The sequence below is a fragment of the Diabrotica virgifera genome, chromosome 1 (genome assembly GCF_917563875.1).
Source record: "Diabrotica virgifera virgifera chromosome 1, PGI_DIABVI_V3a".
Taxonomy (NCBI): Eukaryota; Metazoa; Arthropoda; class Insecta; order Coleoptera; family Chrysomelidae; genus Diabrotica; species Diabrotica virgifera.
This window is the reverse complement of record NC_065443.1, coordinates 128994352-129015226: the sequence shown is the minus strand read 5'-3', so window position 1 is coordinate 129015226 and position 20875 is coordinate 128994352. Positions and strand designations below refer to the sequence as shown.

General features: G+C 31.2%; 1 protein-coding gene across 2 annotated transcripts in view; it reads left to right on the top strand.

Annotated features, from left to right (window-relative positions):
- Positions 1–20875, top strand: part of LOC114332030 (transient receptor potential-gamma protein) — a 673697-nt gene that overhangs the window by 570410 nt on the left and 82412 nt on the right. For both annotated transcript variants that reach the window (XM_050644362.1, XM_050644358.1), the window contains exons 15-16: positions 6895–7089; positions 17152–17193. In XM_050644362.1, the coding sequence (XP_050500319.1) occupies positions 6895–7089; positions 17152–17193 (237 nt within the window). The remainder of the gene's footprint in view (positions 1–6894; positions 7090–17151; positions 17194–20875) is intronic.

Sequence of the window (20875 nt, the reverse complement as noted above, 5' to 3'; positions counted from 1 at the left end):
ATATTCACTTCGGAGAAAATTTGTACTGACATAAAAGTTGGATAATTAAATTTCCTACAATACAGGATTGGTTAAAAATTTTAAAAATTGTCACCCTTGTTGCAAAATAGCAATAATTTCGAAAAAATAAAACATAAAAAAAAAGTATTGGCATTTTACGTTTTTGAACCATTCATGCTACACTTGGGAGCTTCGTATTTTATCCAGAAAAACTTTATGATATAATAAAACAAGGCTGTAAATTTCATTATGATCTGTTTAATAGATTTTACAAAATAAATTTTTCAATCCAGCTTTCGCAAATAAAATTTATTTTTTCAAAATGTTGCAGGACTGAAAATAAAGCAAATAGCAAGTTGAACTATAGCAAGTTTACATATAGAAGAATACTGTACCTTTCATTTGCAATTTGCAAAATTAAAATCGACTAACAATCACGGAGTCGGCAATTTTTTTAAATAAACATTAATTCTTGGTGCTACGCGCAGGCAGCGGTATTCGATTCACACAAGTTGATTTCCACGAAAATTTCTTCTAATATTTATTTAATATATTATTTTCTTACTCTATATTCTGTTGTATTTTAATATTTTAATTCCACAAAAATCAAACTAATTTGATTATTGTTTGTGAAATATTGTTTAAAAAATCCACAAGGAAAAGAACAAGTTTTTCTGTAGTTGGCTGTATACCATCAATCACAAAATTGGAAAGAAATCCTTTGTAAAAGGTATAAAATTTTTTTATTAAAAATCCCTTAAAAGGGCTACATCACAACAAAACGTTTTCGATTTTTATAAAAAAATCATCATCAGTGTTCGATCTAAAAATAAGTATAACCGATTTAATGAATATAAAGTTATTATTTAAATTTTGACAAAGGTTAGAGCAAGTTGGTTATACTTACAAACTGGATGCTAGCTGAGCCACAAAAGAAAAATATCTGGGTAAAAACCCTTTACATAAAATATAGATGCCTTAAAAGTGCATACTTCAATAAAAAGGCCTGTGATGGTCACATGGCAAACAGGATAATGCCCTAAGGTAAGGTATACAGGTTTCCCAACACGTGGGAGCCAAATTGAGTTGATCACATTTCAATGACTTAATGGCAACTGAGTGCGAAATGAGTGATGTTTCTGAAAGGTGTCAAAAGACAGATGGACAACGTGACATGGAATTTATTACAGGGTATTGGAATTTAATACAGGGAATCGTAATACAGGGTAAATTCCATGTCACGTTGTCCATCTGTCTTTTGACACCTTTCAGAAACATCACTCATTTCGCATTCAGTTGCCATTAAGTCATTGAAATGTGATCAACTCAATTTGGATCCCACGTGTTGGGAAACCTGTATACCTTACCTTAGGGCATTATCCTGTTTGCCATGTGACCATCACAGGCCTTTTTATTGAAGTATGCACTTTTAAGGCATCTATATTTTATGTAAAGGGTTTTTACCCAGATATTTTTCTTTTGTGGCTCAGCTAGCATCCAGTTTGTAAGTATAACCAACTTGCTCTAACCTTTGTCAAAATTTAAATAATAACTTTATATTCATTAAATCGGTTATACTTATTTTTAGATCGAACACTGATGATGATTTTTTTATAAAAATCGAAAACGTTTTGTTGTGATGTAGCCCTTTTAAGGGATTTTTAATAAAAAAATTTTATACCTTTTACAAAGGATTTCTTTCCAAATATTGTTTAAACAATTGCATATGTTTAAAAATAATAAACTTTTAATCTCTAAGTTAAAATATATGAACAAAGAAAGTTTTTGCTAAAAAAAAGTGTTATTTCAAAGGACAGAGTACGTGTTTTTATTTTGCAATAAACAAATTTATTTATTTATATCGAAATTAACTAAAAATTAAAATTTATCAATCATTATCAAAGGTCATTGAAATGCCCAATCAGAGCAAACGTATCCGCTGTCCTGCGCGTAGCACCAAAAATTAATGTTTATTTAAAAAAAATTCCTGACGCCGTGGTAGTAAACCGATTTTAATTTTGCAAAGTGCAAATGAAGAATACAGTATTCTTCTATATGTAAAAAAATAAACTTGCTTCCTGCTTTATTTTCAGTCCTACAAATTTATTTTGCAAAATCTATTGAACCGATATTAGTGAAATTTACAGCGTTGTTTTATAATATTATATAGTTTTTCTGGGTAAAATACGAAGGTTCTATGTGTAGCATAAATGGTTGAAAAACGTAAAATGCAAATACTTGTTTTTTTATGATTTTTTCGCAATTATTGCTATTTTGCAACAAGGGTGACAATTGTTAAAATTATTAACCAATCTTATATTGTAGAAAATTTAATTACGCAACTTTTATGTTGGAATAATTTTTCTCGGAAATAAATACTTTTAAATTTATAATCAAAAACGAAGAAAAAAATCGAATTTTTCCTTAACTTTTTGACATTTTGACTATTTAAACAATGTTCCGGACATTTTTGAGTGGGAGGATAACTTAAATAATATTATATGAGTTATTTTCAAGCAATTTCTGCAAAAAAATATGAGTCACCTCTCAACATCCAAATGTACTAATATTTTTACAGATGCGCCCTTGTCTATTCTTAAGTGAATACTTATTTTACTATATGTCTGCACTTTAAAATCTCTAACTGAATAGGTTGAGAAGTGGGAAGCGGTTTGTCTCAAGTTGCTCATTCAGAATTATATCTGTATTTTTTAATTTATTAATTTCCATAGATTCTCATAAAGATAGGTTAAGGCTTTTATTTTGAATATGAAGAATTTCGCAAATTTTGAATATGCGCAAAAGATGGAGTGACAACCTTCCATAGAGGTATAAATCCGCCAATGAACAAGCAGAATTGCTTATAAAGAGGAAGAAGAAGAAGAAGAAGAATTTGAAACTGTTAATTAAAAGGATGATTATGATCTACAAGCTACAGTGCATACGTAGAATCTGTTTTTCTATTATTGAAAGCCCTTTTGTGTTCTGCTAAACGTTTGTCAAAGGTTTTGCCAGTATGTCCGATGTAAGCTTTTGGACAGTCACCACATGTCAGTTTGTATACACCACTCTATATTTGCTTTTTCTTCTGGTTCTTATTGTACTTAATGTATTTACCTAAGTTGTTTTTTGTTCTGAAAGCTGGTGTTATTCTTTTCTTTTTTATGTGTTAGGCTAGGCTATTTTGTTGATATCTTGCCTGTATTATGTGCTAGAGCAGAAGATACTGGGTTTTTGAAGTTATACTTCTTTAGACGCGATTGAGATTGAGGGTGAATTTATATTGATCTGCGCGCATGCGCACACCGACAGTATGGTATTAGTCGTTATACGGGCTCTGATTGGGTGTTGAAATGATCTGTCAATAATAAATAATTGTTCAATATGAAGGTAAACAAATGTATAATATATTAGTTTTATTGTTGTGAGGACAGAAACAAACAAGTTTATAATTGCAGTGACATTTAAATAGTTTTTAAAAGCAACAGGTACGTAATAATTGTAAATGTATCATAGGTATCTACCTATTTGAACCTACCAAAATACATAGTATGTAATACTTTTATTTACATAATTTGATTACCATCAAAATTTATATCAATGTTCACCTAATATATTGTTTTCTTACTCTATGTTTTGTTGTATTTTTTCAATTCTAAATCATTTCAATTCAAAATCAAAATAATTTAATTTATTTCAAAAATGTCAAAAGCTTAATCCGTTTAGTTAGTCGATCTTCGCACATAATGACACATTGCCTCCGTGGCGAAGCGTTTAAGGCGAATGAACCCAATATACCAACCGCGCTGAAAGCTGGTTCGAATCCCAATAAAAACTTTTATTTTTTTTTATTTTTTTTATACATTTTATGATTGTAAGTATATTTATTATATAATTTTATTTTCAGAAAATACGTATTTAGTTAAAAAATTTTCCGACAATTAATGTTCAGAAATCATTTGTGGCATTTTTAATGTGTCTGTGTGTGTTTTATTCTTTTATTTTATTATTTTAATTTTTGGCACTGTTTTAATAAAAATGTTTGAGAAGTAGTAAGTATAAATTAGTTTAATATTTAAATAAAATATAAATAAAACGAATATTAATTTCGTTTAAATCATATAATAGAAGTATAACTTCTTACGTGCGTACAAAGTACACACACATTCTTTTTTTTTCTGTGGTGATAGGAAGAGGTGGAAAGACTAATTTCAGGGCTTTCTTATGCAGTTTTTGGTTTAAAATTTCGATAATTGTTTACTCGTTGTACTCATTGTTTACCCCTGCAATTGGTTTTTCATACATCCTCATTATTTCTTTATTTGTTCGTCTTCTCCAAATATTCTCTGCCGTCTGTATTCCTCCGAAGATTTCTGTCAGTACCTTTTTTCCCCAGATATCTATTTGCTTCTCTGCCTGCTCGTTTTTATTCCACTTTTCGCTGGCATTTATCACTATGGGTCTGATTACTGCCACTCGCAGTTGAGCTATTTTTGACACATTCTTTGCTTTCGATCTCTTTTCCTGTGTTTGTTATGGTTACTCCTAAGTGTTGGTATTCTGACACCTTTTTAAAACTATAGACACAGCGTCTTCTTCTTTCATTTTGATATATTTGCTTTCATTTGGTATGTATCCTACCATTTCCATATATGGCGCTTTTTCTTCAAATTTACAAAAAACATTTTTTAAGATCTTTTTTGTTCTCGCTATTATTATTACGACATCGTCCGCTTATGCTATGCACTGTGCTCTGCTTTTGAAAATAGTTCTGTTTGTGCTCATATTCAATCTTTTTGTGATTTTTTTTAGTTATAGGTTGATTAAACTCGTTGATAACGGATCACCTTCTTTTAAACCTCTATTCACTGTGAACTGCCTTGAAAAGATTTCTTTCCTTTTTACCGTATTTTGCGTGTTCCTGAGCATCTCTAATTCTCTTATCTCCAATTGGTAATTAAATCTGTCTCTAACAGGTTTTGGAATTATTGTTAATTCTTGTTTTAGTTTTTCTATTACTTGATACACGGTTATAATAGGTTTGTTCTAGCATCAGTTTCAAACGGTTTGAAACCATCAGCGAATAGTGGACTAGCGCGAGTAGAGGGGATAACACTGGTGACTGTATTATGTTCTCTCACTGACCAACTGTTTGCTGACGGTTTCTGACTAGTTTGACTGTTTGCTAGAACAAACCTAATAATTTTAATACGGTACATTGTACGGATGCTAACTAGTTGTCGAGTTCTGCGTAGTTTCAAGAAAAAACCCATCGACTAATAGCATCATCGTCATGAACACAGCCGACAGCGTCCACTGCTGAACTTGGTTGTCTTTTTTACCAAGCATCAAAAACAGAATTTGTTTAATTTATTAATAATTTGTATTTTGATAACGATTTCCGAAGTGAAAGTCGAAAAGTTAATAAACTAAATTTTAAACTCAAATTGTGGTTTTATATAGAGGGTGTCCCGAAATGATTGGTCATAAATTATACCAGACATTCTGGAGTCAAAAATAGTTCGATTGAACCTCACTTACCTTTGTACAAATGTGCTCATAAAAAAAGTTACAGCCCTTTGAATTTACAAAATGAAAATCGATTTTTTTCAATATATCGAAAACTATCCGAGATTTTTTATTGAAAATGGACATGTGTCATTCTCATGGGAGGAGCATCTTAAAACAAAATTATAGTAAGATTTATCCAAACCATAAACTCCCCCCCCCCCCCAAACTTTTGTGTACGTTCCAATTAATTCATTATTGTGGTACCATTAGTTATACACAACGTTTTTAAAACTTTTTTGCCTCTTAGTACTTTTTCGATAAGCCAGTGGTTATCGAGATATTTCGAATATTTGTCGAATCCACCAAATATTTGTATATGGTTAAGTACGATTATAAATACCTGTTAATAATCTGAAAATCTATTTATAATATACATTTTTGGGTATATTTTGAAAAAGAAGCCACAAATCGATAAAAGGTTACTTATCAAAAAAAGACTAAGATCCAAAAAAGTTTTAAAAACACTGTGTTTACCTAATGGTACCACAATAATAGTTTAATTGAAACGTACACAAATATTTGGGGGTTTAAAGGAACAAAATCCCCATAAAATTTGTAAAACAAAGAAGCCGCATCTCGATAAAAACTCGCTTATAGAAAAAATACTAAGATTCAAAAAAGTTTTAAAAACGTTGTGTTTAACAAATGATACCACAATAATGAATTAATTGGAACGTACACAAAAGTTTGGAGGGGGGTTTAAAGGAACAAAACCCCCATAAATTTTATGTGGGGTGGACAAATCTCACTATAATTTTGTTTTAAGATTCTCCTCCCATGAGAATAATAGATGTCCATTTTCAATAAAAAAATCTCTGATAGTTTTCGATATATTGAAAAAAATCGATTGTCATTTTGTAACTTTAAAGGGCTGTAACTTTATTTATGAGCACATTTGTACTAAGGTAAGTTAGGTTTAATCGAACTATTTTTGACTCCAGAATTTCTGGTATAATTTATGACCAATCTTTTTGGGACACCCTGCATATTAGTCTCCCGTTTTATACCGCTGACGCGGCTTTGGGACTATAGCAGGGTAGTCTGCTATATCTAGGGCCTACGGTATTTAAGGAAGGTAATATGGCCATTGCTACGCTTCAACCGCCTATTATTACCCCTGGTTTTACCCAAGGTACTCATTTTATTCAGGCTGAGTCGACCTGGGGCCTATAGACATTTTTTAAAAATGTCTAGTTTTTCTTGTCGTTTGTGGCTTTATTCCCAAATAAAATAGTAAATTACATAAGATGCCGCAAGGAAATAGCTTCATAACAATATTTAGTAATATGATTTACTAATTATAAATATTTTCTATTTTTACAGGAACGAGCAGACACAGAATGGAAATTTGCCCGCAGCAAGCTCTGGATCAGCTACTTCGAAGAAGGTGGTACTGTTCCTGTTCCTTTCAACATTATTCCAACTCCCAAAAGCGTTTGGTATGTCATTTGCTGGATTAGAAAAAAGTTCTGTGGGCGATCTAGGGCAGCGAAAAAGGAGCATATGAGAACTATAAGGGTAATATTTTAAGTTAAAATAATTATTGTATGTTTTAATTTTAACATTGTTATGGAATGAATAATGTCAAAAATTAATAAATGAAAATAGTTTCTACCCTTGTGGGATTGGTACTTACCTGAGGGACCGCAGACGTTCGGATGCAATTAGTGTCTCTTTTCAAAAACAATGACGTCGACTTTGCTAAGTAAAAGACATTTACTCAATACACACACTACACATTACACTAGGTACCTGATTGGAAAACATCGCTGTACTATACCAATAGCCATTAGTTGTCGAGGTATTAAACTAAATAAAAAAAATATTATAGAATATTTTTCAATATGTGTGATATGGTTTGGAATAGAAATTACTAACTTGAATATCTTGTTGGGAACCAAAGTACCTTTGTTACTTAAAGCACTCTACACTCTACATACTTTATGCTTCTAAATAGTTAATGAATTATCTTATCTTTTAATCTAGGGAAATTTGATTCTCGTGACACTGACCCGACTAGATAAACGACAGTTGTTATGAACCTCTATAACAAGAATCTACATGTTTCCTGCAGTCCATTTCTTGGACTAATTAGTTATTTACAAATGAAAGTGAAAAAACGGTCAATTTTCGTTTTTTCATCTATCAGCAGAAAGTATTTGAAATAAATTTGAGAGTAAGAAATTTATGTCATATCAAAACCTTTAAAATGACGTTTTCTAAATGTTTTTCTATTCTTATACCTTGCTTATAAAACTGCAAAATAAATCAGAAAATGAATTTGGAATTCATTTCTATCCATCTATAGTAGCAGTAGACATTTCCACTTCCTGTCAACTCGTTCTAATTCTGACGATTTAAAATCGCTTGTCGCCTCGGCTTGAATTCATAATTAAAAAAAGAAATGTCGAAATCCATTAGCAAGACTCAGAGATATAGTTAGACTCAGTTCAAAATCTTGTAAACCTGACGCACTCATTTGGTGATGTCAATCTATGAATAAAACGATAAAGTAAGACATTGCTTAAAACATTTAATTCTCTTCAGTGCTTTGTCATAGCAAGAGAGAGTGCGAACTAGTTTTTGCATTAGTAAAATAGTTGGGAGTATTCATTATTTTTCTTTTAACAGTCGTTTTTAATAATTTATATTAATATATTATTGTGGATCAATCTATGAATCAAAGATAGAATAAAAATTTTAATTTTTTGTAATATAACGCGGGCACATAAATTTGATCCACCCTGTACATTGATTTGTAACTATTTATTATAAGTAGTTTTTAAGAAGTGATTTATCGTTAGTAAGCTTTTTCACTGAAAAATAAAACATTAGGAAAGAAAGTGATATGAATAGACCATAATTGTTCAGGGTATTTGGAGATTATAACGGTGTTTTGTTATGCATGCCACAGTAATTAGTTCTTAGGAAATTGAGGTAAAGAAAGTTTGGAATTTTAAATATGTTTGTTTAATGATAGGAATATTTAGATAATTATAATTTCCGAAAAGTCATAAGTTTGAGTAGGAATATTTTTGAAAGAATGACTGTTTTGTTTTCGAATGTAAAGAGAGGAAGGTGGGGAGATAAATGTTTCTGATTGGCTAGGCACTTTGGAATGGGGAAAGTTTTGTTTAAATGTTGAGTTAGTTTTGAAAAGAGGAATTCATTATGTTATTGGCATCGCTGAAGAGCAGTCAACGTTTTCGTGGATAGTTAGATAGCAAGTACCAGTGGGTGTTTTGATAGTGGAGAATAGAGCTGAAAAGTGGAACGAGAGACAGATCAAATTGAGACGAAATACCTCTTTGATTCTGTATTACTGTGAGAAGGCGAGGAGAGAATTTTTGGAGTTTGTGTTTTGTTGGAGAATTGGTGCTGGTATGCTGATAGATTTGAAGCTTGAGAACGGAGAGGGCTTTGATGGGTAGCCTAACATAGTCAACGAGGGAGAGCTGTTTTGGGCCAAGAGAAGACATCATAGTGAGTGAAGCAAAAGGTCAGTCAATTTATGTGAAAGATATTTTTATGTTCGGAAACTAAAATTTGAGTAAAAGCATATGAAGTAAGATTCCAATATTTCAAAAAGTAAATAGGTAGTATAGGTAATTTGCGAATACCTAAATTTGTTTGTTTAGCTTGTTTTATCAAAGTCATCGGGAACAAACCGATAAATTGTTTTTTTAACTAGAATAAATTTAAGTGGTAAAAATTTCATTCGGACAGCTGTGTCCACAGGTTTTTAAATTTGATTGATTTTTAGAGTATTGATTTTGATAATAAAATTCTGTATGCTTATTTTATATTTCTATTTAATTCATTTTCCTAATATTTTTTCCCGATTAGAACCAACTAAGAGATACTGAAACCACGAGAGAAGATAAGTATAACATAAGATAATTTAGATATTTTTTTGTATTATAAAAAGGCACCCTGAGATTTTTTATTAATTTTTTTTGTATGATTTGCGACAATTGGATAAGTGATTAAATAATTAATTGGAGTAATCAAATAAAGATTTAGTGATATTAAAGTAATAAAAAGTAGATCATAACAATATAATATATATAATAATAATTTATATTAATAGGTAATATTTTTAGGATTCATATATTATTTCCAGTATGCGTATTTCTAAGGTTTTGAAATTATGTCTAATAGCTATCGCTCACGTGAGTTTCAAAACCATACGATTTGGAGTTTTTTTGAAGCTTTGTGGATGATTCCTTTGAAAAGCAATTGGGACACTAATAAAACTCTAAAGCATTTCCATATATGTACCAAATTTGAAGAATATTTTCAGCACCGCAACACCCAACATTCCAAGAAGGTTCTAAATTCAGTTTTAAAAAAAGTTATTAACATTTATTAAAAACCGAAATTTCTGACCTATTTTGCAACTATCTCAACAACAAATAAGGAGAGAACCCCTTCTTCTTCCTCTTCTTCTTAAATCAGGCATATAAACATAGAAACCTCTAGGTTTTTTTGAAGGTTTTTATTTGAAAATTGGACGTTTTTTGAGCTTAATTTGTTAATAAGTAATTAAGTCCAGAAAATCGACTGCAAAGACACGCATAGGTTTTTGTTATAGAGGTCCCATACTACTCAAAAAAATAACGGTCGTAGTTTTCCTGACCGGGTCAGTGTCACACAAGGTAACCTTTTTTGCGTATTTTCCTGAAGTATTATTTAGATGTTGTTTGTTTGTTTTTGTTTTTAATATGTGAATATTTGATGTTATCCTGATGTCTTAGAACGTTTCATCCTTTTAACTTTTTTCATATAGGCCAGGGTAATAAGACAAAAATATACCCTGTTCGTGACACTTCAGCAGCCAGGGTACTGAAGCGTTTTTTCGACAGGCAATACCTATAGAAACAAATTATTATAAGTATTTCCTGCGTAGGATCTGGCGGCCATTTTTATTTATACACAATTAACTGTCAAAATGGCATTTTCCCCTTTTTTTCAAATCAACGGAAAACAGTGAAACTTATGATTTTTTTTAGTACAAATGTCTTCGAGATTATGGAAAAAGCTTTAACATGACGTATTACAAAGTTTGATATACTCATTTATTGTTAATATAATTGGTAAAAAAGGTCGGAATTGCAAAATAAAATATTTTCTCAATAACTGTTGTAAAAATTAGTGTACAGCTTTGAAAGTTTTGTCAAATGAGGGTTCTTTGGTGCTTAATATGTGATAAAAACTTCAAAGCGATTCATTGTTTAAATTTTATTCAAATTGTTAATACCAGAGAGCATTTTTTTGCAATAACATAAGTCAGAAAAAATGACCTTAAAACCCTTCCACAGGTGTCAAATGAAAGAGCATGAGCTACATTTTCAACATGGTTTAAATAAGTGAACAAAAAATACATTTATTAGCAATATATAATTATGCAAAAGTATCGTCAATTTTTCTTTATAAACTTTTAGAATAACTTTTTCCAAAAAAATTAACTTTTTTACCCTGTTTTAAGTGCACAACTACCAAGTAATGTTATCTATATTATAATTGATAAAAAATTGTAATAAATATGTATAATTTCTTATATAACAAAATAAAAAGTTTATAAGGAAAGATTTACGATACTTTTGCATAATTATTTATTACTAATAAATTCATTTTTTTATTCATTTTTTTTAACCAAGTTGAAAATATAGCTCATGCTCTTTCATTTAACATCTGTGGAATGGTTCTAACGTCATTTTCTTCTGACTTATGTTATGGCAAAAAAAAATGCTCTCGGGGATAAACAATTTGAATAAAATTTAAACAATTGAATGAATCGTTTTAAAGTTTTTATCACATATTAAGCACCAAAGAACCCTTATCTGACAAAAATTTCAAAGCTATACACCAATTTTTACAACAATTATTGCGAAAATAATTTTTTTGCAATTCCGACCTTTTTTCGCAAAATATTAACAATAAATGAGTATATCAAACTTTGTAATACGTCATTTTAAAGCTTTTTCCATAATCTCGAAGATATTTGTACTAAAAAAACCATAAGTTTCCCTGTTTTTCATTGATTTGAAAAAAAGTGAAAAATGCCATTTTTGACACTTAATAATTGTTTATAAATAAAAATCGCCGCCAGATCCTATGCAGGAAATAGTTACAATTTGCTCTTACCTGTCAAAAAAAAACGCTTCAGTACCCTGGCTGTTCAAGTGTCATGGAAAAAACCTTATTAACCTGGACTAATAGAGTATTCTCCATATAAACGTACACAATGATTATCTTTCCTACAGTGTACAATAGAGTTCTTGCTAAAATTACTTTATTCCCTTCCAGCTAAAATTCCGCCACAGTGTGATATCAGATTGCATTAGTTATTCTACATACGAAGTGAATTGTTTGAGTTTCAGCGAGAGCCTCGACGTACGTGCGTTTAATGAAAGAGCGAATGTTGAGCACGATTTTATTTGTATGTCGTACAAATGGAATCCCACAAATAATCCAGGTTGTTTCAAACATAGATGACTGTTTTTACTATTAGAAAGACGTGAGCTGCGATTTGTACAAAAAAGGTGTCGATAAAGGTATCATGATAAGCAACTAACTCATTTATCTTATCAGAAATTTAATTTTTTTTTCTCTGATTCTGGCCTTGGTTTAGAACTAGAACCTTTAACCACGTAATTGTATAACTTATCACTAACTCAGGTGTAATGTGTAGTGTGTGTGTTGAGTAAATGTCTTGTTACTTTGCAAAGTCGACGTCATTGTCTTTGCAAAGAGACGCTAACTGTATCCGAACGTCTGCGGTCCCTCCGGTGAGTACCGATCCCACAAGGACAGAAACTACATATTTTCATTTATTAATTTATAATAAATGAAAAAATTCCTGACCCTGGTGAGATTCGAACTCACTACCATTCGGAACTTTCGATCCAAAGGTTAGGCGCTCTTACCACTGAGCCACAGAGGGGGTATAGAAATTTAATTACATACTTATACAGGGTGTTTGGTAAAGAATGGGCCATAGCTTAAGCTTAGATTTCTGAGCTTAAAATAGGTCGATTTAAGCTAACTTACCTTAGTACAAAAGTTGAAAATAACCTAAATACAGGGTGTCAAAGTTAAACTGTTATTTTATTTATTTTTGAATATTTCCTGACAGGCATGGGACAACAACACGAAATTTGGTAAGTGGCTACTACCAGAATGGTTGACCCTTCCCAAATTCTATGCCACTGGCGGAATTGCTATTTAAGTGCAATTTTTTTATTCTCCAATACTTTCTAATGTAAAAAAACACTCTCATTCGTAACGATAAAGCCATTAGTTTTCGAGATATTTGAAGCTAAAAACGAAGGAGCATAATACAGTAATCAAAATAAGTGTGCCTTTTCATTTTTAACTTCAAATATCTCTAAAACGAATGATGTTATCGTTACGAGTGAAGAGTATATTATTTGCATAGAAAGTATTGGAGAATCTGAAAATTATGCTAAAATAGCAGTTCCATCAGTGTTGTAGAATTTGGGAAGGGTCAACCATTTACTGTCCCCTATCGTACGCCTCTGGTAGTAGCCAGAAACGATTATTTAACATAATTTAGCAGGGTGTACAGTGCCTACACTTTCTGCCAAGTATTACACGTATATGTCAAATTATGTTAAAGTATTCTTTTTTTTTAAATAATTTATTCTTTATTTAAAACTTTAAGAACTATGTGTGCCCGGTACTATAAAACTATTTGACATATCCTTATGGTACTTGGCAGAAAGTGTAGGTACTGTACCTGTACACCCTACTAAATTATGTTAAATAATCGTTTGTGGTTAATACCAGAGGTGTACGACAGGGGAAAGTGAAAGGTTGACCCTTCCCAAATTTTACATCACTGATGAAACTGCTATTTTAGCATAATTTTTAGATTCTCCAATATTTTTTATGCAAATAATATACTCTTCATTGGTAACGATAAAGTCATTAGTTTTCGAGATATTTGAAGTTAAAAATGAAAAGGCACACTTATTTTGATTAATGTATTTATGCTCCTTCATTTTTAGCTTCAAATATCTCGAAAACTAATGGCTTTATCGTTACGAATGAAGAGTTTATTTTTTACATAGAAAGTATTGGAGAATCAAAAAATTGCACTAAAATAGCAATTCCACTAGTGGCGTAGAATTTGGGAAGGGTCAACCATTCACGTTCCCCCGTCGTACGCCTCTGGTAGTAGCCAGAAACGTTTGTTTAACATAATTTAGTAGATTGTACAATACCAGCACCACTTACCAAATTTCGTGTTGTTGTCCCATGCCTGTCAGGAAATATTCAAAAATAAATAAAATAAAAGTTTAACTTTGAGTATTTAGGTTATTATCAACTTTTGTACTAGGGTAAATTAGCTTGAATCGACCTATTTTTACCTCAGAAATCTAAGGTTAAGTTATGTCCCATTCTTTGCCAAACACCCTGTATAATCTATATTAGACATATCAGGGCATTTGAGAACAAATAAATCAATTTTTAAATATAGCATCTATCGAGTTGCAACTTTTTGCATAGTGTTCGGGATGACATCCAGAAAAAAGTCTACAATAGTGCGTGTAATTTATCGAGAAATATAGAATTTATGAAAATATGTCAAAATAGTATAGTTGTATTTTTACTCGGGGCTTTTGGAACACGAATATATATTATCATCAGAACCGACGCTTGGAGTACCTAGTGCCCAGTGTAACTGCTAGTTTTTAATAACCTCTCATTTCACCTTTTGCCCTACTGCTACTGTTTTGTCGTGCTTGAGGTCTTTGATCGGCTTTAGGTTTTTTAAATGTGCAGTGTAGTGACTGTACATATTACACAGTCACAGTCTCACCAAATTGTCAGCTGTCAGACATCACTCGATCATTTCCGTGAAATAAGTAATACTTCATTCTGCATTCTGCTTCCATCTTGCAAAAATGTAGAATCTTACCAGGCACTCAAATTTATCTGTTTTGTCCTTTGTTAAGTGTGTATTTATATGTTAATTTAAGTTTTTTTTTCTCTTTTTTTTTTCTCTGATTCTGGCTTTGGTTTAGAACTAGAACCTTTAGCCACGTAATTGTATAACTTATCACTAAGTCAGGGGAGTAATGTGTAGTGTGTGTGTTGAGTAAGTGTCTTGTTACTTTGCAAAGTCGACGTCATTGTCTTTACAAAGAGACATTAATTGTTTCCGAACGTCTGCGGTCCCTCCGGTGAGTACCGATCCCACAAGGACAGAAACTATTTTCCATTTATTAATTTATAATAAATGAAAAATTTCTGCCCCTGATAGGATTCGAACTCCCAACCTTTCGTTTCAAAGGTAGGCGCTCTTACCACTGCGCCACAGAGGGGGGGTTAATTTAAGTTGCCACCAAACTATTTTATTAGATGACATTCAAGGATAATACCTTCTTTTTATTCACGAAGTAAGTAAGAAACGTTATTTAATTTTTTGTCACATCATCTTCGATTTTTTGTCGAAGTTTCTAACTTTTTCTTCCTTTTACAGTGGCGTTTTCTTTGCTTATTTCAGATGCCCCTGAAGATGCTCTAGATAGCGAAAGTATACTTGGGCAAGAATAAATAAAATCAGTGCTCGATATCTGCCTTTTTTTCCGTAAATTTCATATATTCGAGCATTCAACCATTTCCTATTTTATTTGATAAAATTACTAATTCTAAACAATTTTTGTTCTATAGAGTTTTTTCGCTAAGTCAATACTTTTCGAGTTATTTGCGAATGAATATGTTCATTTTTAACAAAAAAAAACATGTTTTTGGACTGTTTTTTGGAGATAACTCAAAAAGTAGGTATTTTATCGAAAAAAATATTCTTAGCAAAAATATAGCTTCTAAAAAATTGAAAAAAATGGTGTAGGTATGCATGAGGGCTGTAGTAGACCCAGTGGAAGCAGAGTTGTAGCTAATGAAAAGTAGGTTCTTCTTCGTCAAATTTCAAATCGAATATTTCAATGTGAAATAACCCAAAAACGGAGCACTTTTCGGAGAAAATTCATTTTAAAAGTGTTTAAAAAAGGTTAATTTTTGTTTTTTAAAAAAACTTAACTAACTAACATTAAAAGTAAGTGAGTTACGCTCAAAATATTGTTGGTCTCTTTATTTTTTGGTAAAAAAAATCGAGAGAATCACCCCCTAATTAGCATGACAAATAAATTTTATCATTACCACTTGACAGGTTACTTTGCTTATGTATTATTTATATGATCTGTAAGTTTCATCGGTTCAGAGTGCTTATTTTTGAAAAAGCTGTAGTTAAAATGGCTTGAACGAGTAACTAATCACGAGTTTAGGCAAATTTTGAACAGCCATAGCATGAACAATTTTTGTCTAAAAAGAAAACAAAAAATCAGAAATATTCAGAATAGCAAAACGAACATTTTTTTTATTTTTTGAGATTTTTGGTATTACTTATAATTTTTAAGTTAATTCCATAAAAAATTTAATTTTTTTCAAAATACAAAAAAATGTTTTATTTTAAACCCAATTTTTTTCAAAATTGAGCACTTTGAACCAACGAAACTTATAGATAATATAAAAAATACATAAGTAAAGTAACTTGTGAAGCGGTAACGATTAATTTTATTTGGGAAGCTAATTGGGGGGTGATTTTCGCTATTTTTTGAACAAAAAAATAAAAAAACAGCAATATTTTGAGCGTAACTCACTTATTTTTAATGTAGGAAGTTTTTTTAAAAAACAAAAATAAACCTTTTTTAAACACTTTAAAAAAAGTTGTAATGAATTTTCCCCGAAAAGAGGTCCCTTTTTGGGTTATTTCAAATTGAAATATTCGATTTGGAATTTGACGAAGAAGAACCTACTTTTCATTAGCTATAACTCTGCTTTTAATGGGTCTACAGACCTCATCCATAAACCATTCTTTTCAGTTTTTTATAAGCTATATTTTTGCTAAGAACATTTTTTTCGCTAAAATACTTACTTTTTGAGTTATTTGCGAAAAACCATCCAAAAACACGTTTTTTTTGTTTAAAGTGAGCATACTCACTTGCAAATAACTCGAAAAGTATCAACTTAGTGAAAAAACTCTATAGAACAAAAGTTACTTAGAATTAGTCATTTTATACAATTTCGGACTTATTTTGAACGTATATTTTTTTACTCCTGAGAAAATATTTTTCACCCCGTATTTCCCAATTTTTGTGAAATGGAGGAGATGTCTGTAGAGTTGTAAATTTTTTCTTATATAATAATAGACAATTTCAACTACCTATTCCCAAATTTTCTTCCTTCCTTTATTTTTTTGGAGGTTTTCGTAAAATTTTGTGTTCCCTGATCGGGCTATAATGACACTGATATTACAAAAATTCGCCAAATTTGTCATATTTTGCCGCTATGGACTCTAGCATTTATACATCCTACTACTTCTTAGTATCTTATATACACCACGAGATTAGTTTCATTCTATTGTACTTTGCAATTTTATTTTTTATTTCATATTATTACGAGGTTTGATATACATTACTTCGTTTATTACTGATACTTACTTCCTTTATTCGAAGTATTATAGCAATCTGAGAAACGTTTATTTCATTTCAGAGAAAAGTAAAGCAAGCAAACGAGCGAGACTTCAGATACCAGGTGAGTGTAGAACACTGTTTCATTTTATGAGGAAAAGCAAACTTTAAGTCTTATTCCATTTCTCCTTTAAAGTAATATATTCTAAAGGGGGATATCAACGTAGCACGAGGATGAATTATCAGTATAATATGTCTGCTTAGCTTAAGATGTTGGTTTTGTTCATTTTTCTGACCCGCTTTCTGAGAACAGAAGGAAATGTTGTCTGTAGATTAAAATAAAACTGATATATAGCCTAAAATGGGGAATAGTTTCCTTGTCCTAATTCTTTGTATTTTCTTCAAAAAAGAACATTCAATCCAGGAAAATTTATTATCTGCACTCTCCTTTGTAAGTACCAATTATCAATAATAATCATCATTTTTGGGTTAAAACTAAACTCGTTACAGGTCTTATATAGAGTGCTGATAAAAGTTTTTCAACTTAGATTTGTCAATAATATCACACCACATTATTTTAGTCCGGACAAATAGAATATCAATTTAAACGTTTTTGATGCTCTGATTTAGGAATGCTCTGGGCATTCGTTTTGGAATGCTCTGGGTACAAGGGAGGCCGTGTTTTGCCTGCAAGTATTAGTAAAGAGATGTAGAGAGGTGGACAAGGATGTCTACATGTGCTTTGTAGATTACTCGAAGGCATTTGACAAAGTAAGACATGATTAACTAATTGAAATTCTACAAGACATAGGAATTTATGATAAGGGCATCCGAATTGTGACGAGTCTCTACTGGAATCAGACAGCCAGGGTAAAAGTTGGCAATTCGTTCACAGAGAGCATGACTATCAGAAAATGTGTACTATAGGATGAAGCAAACGGAGGCATAAAAATCAATGGAAAATTGACAAATAATATCCGATATGCGGACGATACAGTCGTACTTGCCAGCAGCATTTAATATCGTCGAAGATGAAATTTAGTATCTCTGAAAACCTAGATGAAATATTATGAAAAAGTGCTGACAGAAAATCGAGCAGAATTTCAAGATATTGGCTACTAAATCCTGATACTTCATATTGTGAAGAAACTGAAATAACGCCAAAAGAAATTTAAAAAAATAGCGTGGCACTTCATTCGATTCGATTCGTTACGGTTGAATTCAATTCGCTTGCGATTCGTATTCGATTCCATTTGATTCGATTTCGTCTTAGCCAAAAATATTGAAGAGCTTCAGAGACTGTTGACCAGGATAGCGGAGTGTGGAAAAGAATACGGAATAACAATGAACATCAGGAAGTCAAAATTTATGAGATTATCTAAAAATCAAACAAATAACGAGAATATTTTCATAAACCGAACCAATGTCGAACGGGTAGACCAATATACGTGTGGGATTCGTTAAAGACAATCGTAATAAAAGTCCGTGTGATGTTTAACAGTTTTAATTAATAAAATAGATAATTAAATTATTGATAAGTACCATTAAATTGACGAAATGTAAGTGTAATTGCGACCAAAATTTTACGAGTTTTCACAAAAGAAACTGTCTTTGAAATAATCGCGTTTATCTACTTCAGAGCTTTTTACTCAGTTTTAATTAATAAAATAGATAATTAAATTATTGATAGGTACCATTAAATTGACGAAATGTAAGTGTAATTGCGACCAAAATTTTACGAGTTTTCACAAAAGAAACTGTCTTTGAAATAATCGCGTTTATCTACTTAATATATGACCGGCTTTTCAATATGTAGGTACGTCTTAAATTTCGCCCCTTCGATTATTGCCAAATATATTGTCTTTCTTCAGAATCTCAAAATCGACTTCCTATACAACCCCCACGCTAAAACAAATTCTCTTAAAACCTCTAATCTCCTTTTTCCGTTTTAACCTATTAAGATTGGATCAAAGTATGTACCTACCGACTTTTTCCCAATAAACGAAAACTATTAAAATTAGTCAAGGCGGCTACTTGCCCATCTTGCGTCTTTGATAACTCCGATTTCAAATCCCCAAGCCAATCCGCACATGTGTTCGGATGCGTGAGACTCTTATTTCGTTTTCGTAATAATAATTAAGAGAAAAAATATATACAGGGGTCTTAAAAATTAAGGTAAAATATTTACAATTCTACATAAATATCTTGGAACAATGATCAACTCGGCAAATGGTTACTTCCAGGAAATCAAAATCAGAATAGACAAGGCTAGAACATTTGTTTTACAAAATGACTCTGCACTCTTTGAAGAGATTTGAAGTGGGAGCTAAAAGTTAAGCTAGCCAGGTGCTACCTTTTCTCAACGTTGTTTTAAGGAATGGAAGCTTGAACCTTGTATGCGATATCAATGAAACAACTGGAATCGAGTTGTAGGGGTATAGAACAATTCTACATATATATATCGTAGACAGAACACGTCACAAACGAAGAGTTTCTGAGAAATAGCTATAAAGAGATGGAAATCTTAAATACGATCAAAACAAGAAAATTGGAATATCTCGTACATATTACACGTGTACAGAGATACAACTTGCTCCAACTGATTATGTAAGAAAAGATTCAAGAAAAAAGAAGCATAAGAAACTTGCTTTACTTGCTGTATACATGTCAAATATAAATATACTCAACCAAACTTATATGGAATAACTATGTGTTTGAAACCTATGCAGCATTTGGAAGCTATATGTATAATTATTTTAGTTGAGACGATAAGAGGAAGAGTTGCCGTGCCCAAGTACTACATAGCAGGAGGTAGTTGCGGGATGCATCTAAAAATTCCGTATATGTATTTGGAACCTAGGAGTTTTCTATTGGTTCGTTGCAGCACGTGGTCATATTTTAACCAATAGGCGGCGAAGTCCCAAATGCATATACGGAATGTTAATCGGTTCCAAATTCATATACGGAATGTTAAATATTCGTACACCGAAAAAGATAAGTTTTTATTAGAGTCTGCTAAAAGGAGATTAATTTTAAAATACTTGTTACTGTATTATTAAATAGAAATAAAACAATTATAGTATTTGGAATGTTATTTGGTGCGAAATTCATATACGGTATGTTAAATATTCTTAGAATAAAAAGACGACTTTTATTAAAGCCAGTTAAAATGAGACTGGTTTTTAATAGTATATTATACATTTTATATACATTTTATTATACATTTTATTATACATTTTATTATACATTTTTATTAGTATATTTAATGATGGTCATTATGAAGCAAGTATAAGGGATACGAAACGAGCCACCTAGCGGCGAGTTTCGTATAGAGTACGAGCTTCATAATGATAATTAAATGCAAGTTGTATACACGATTTTTTCTATGATCGTTCACAAAAAAAATATATTCAACATGAGAATAGAAAAATTATTGTTAATGTATTATTAAAGATCAATAAGGAAAAAGGTTTTCCTGTAGTTGGCTGTATACCATATAATACAAAAAAACGAATAAAGTCCTTTATAAAAGGTATATATTTAAAATTCCTAAAAAGGGCTACATCACAGAACTAGTTTTCGATTGGTTGACCAATCATCATCAGTGCTTTCCTAAAATGAATGTAACCTTATAAAATGGTGCAAAGGTTTTAAAATTTTGACTACGGTTAGAAAAAGTTGTACGTTATACTCACGTGATCTTACATGCTAACCACCAAAATATTTGTAATTATGTAATATATGTAAATAAAATTTGTAATATTATATTTTGGTGGTTAGCATGGTAAGGACACGTGAGTAGGTAT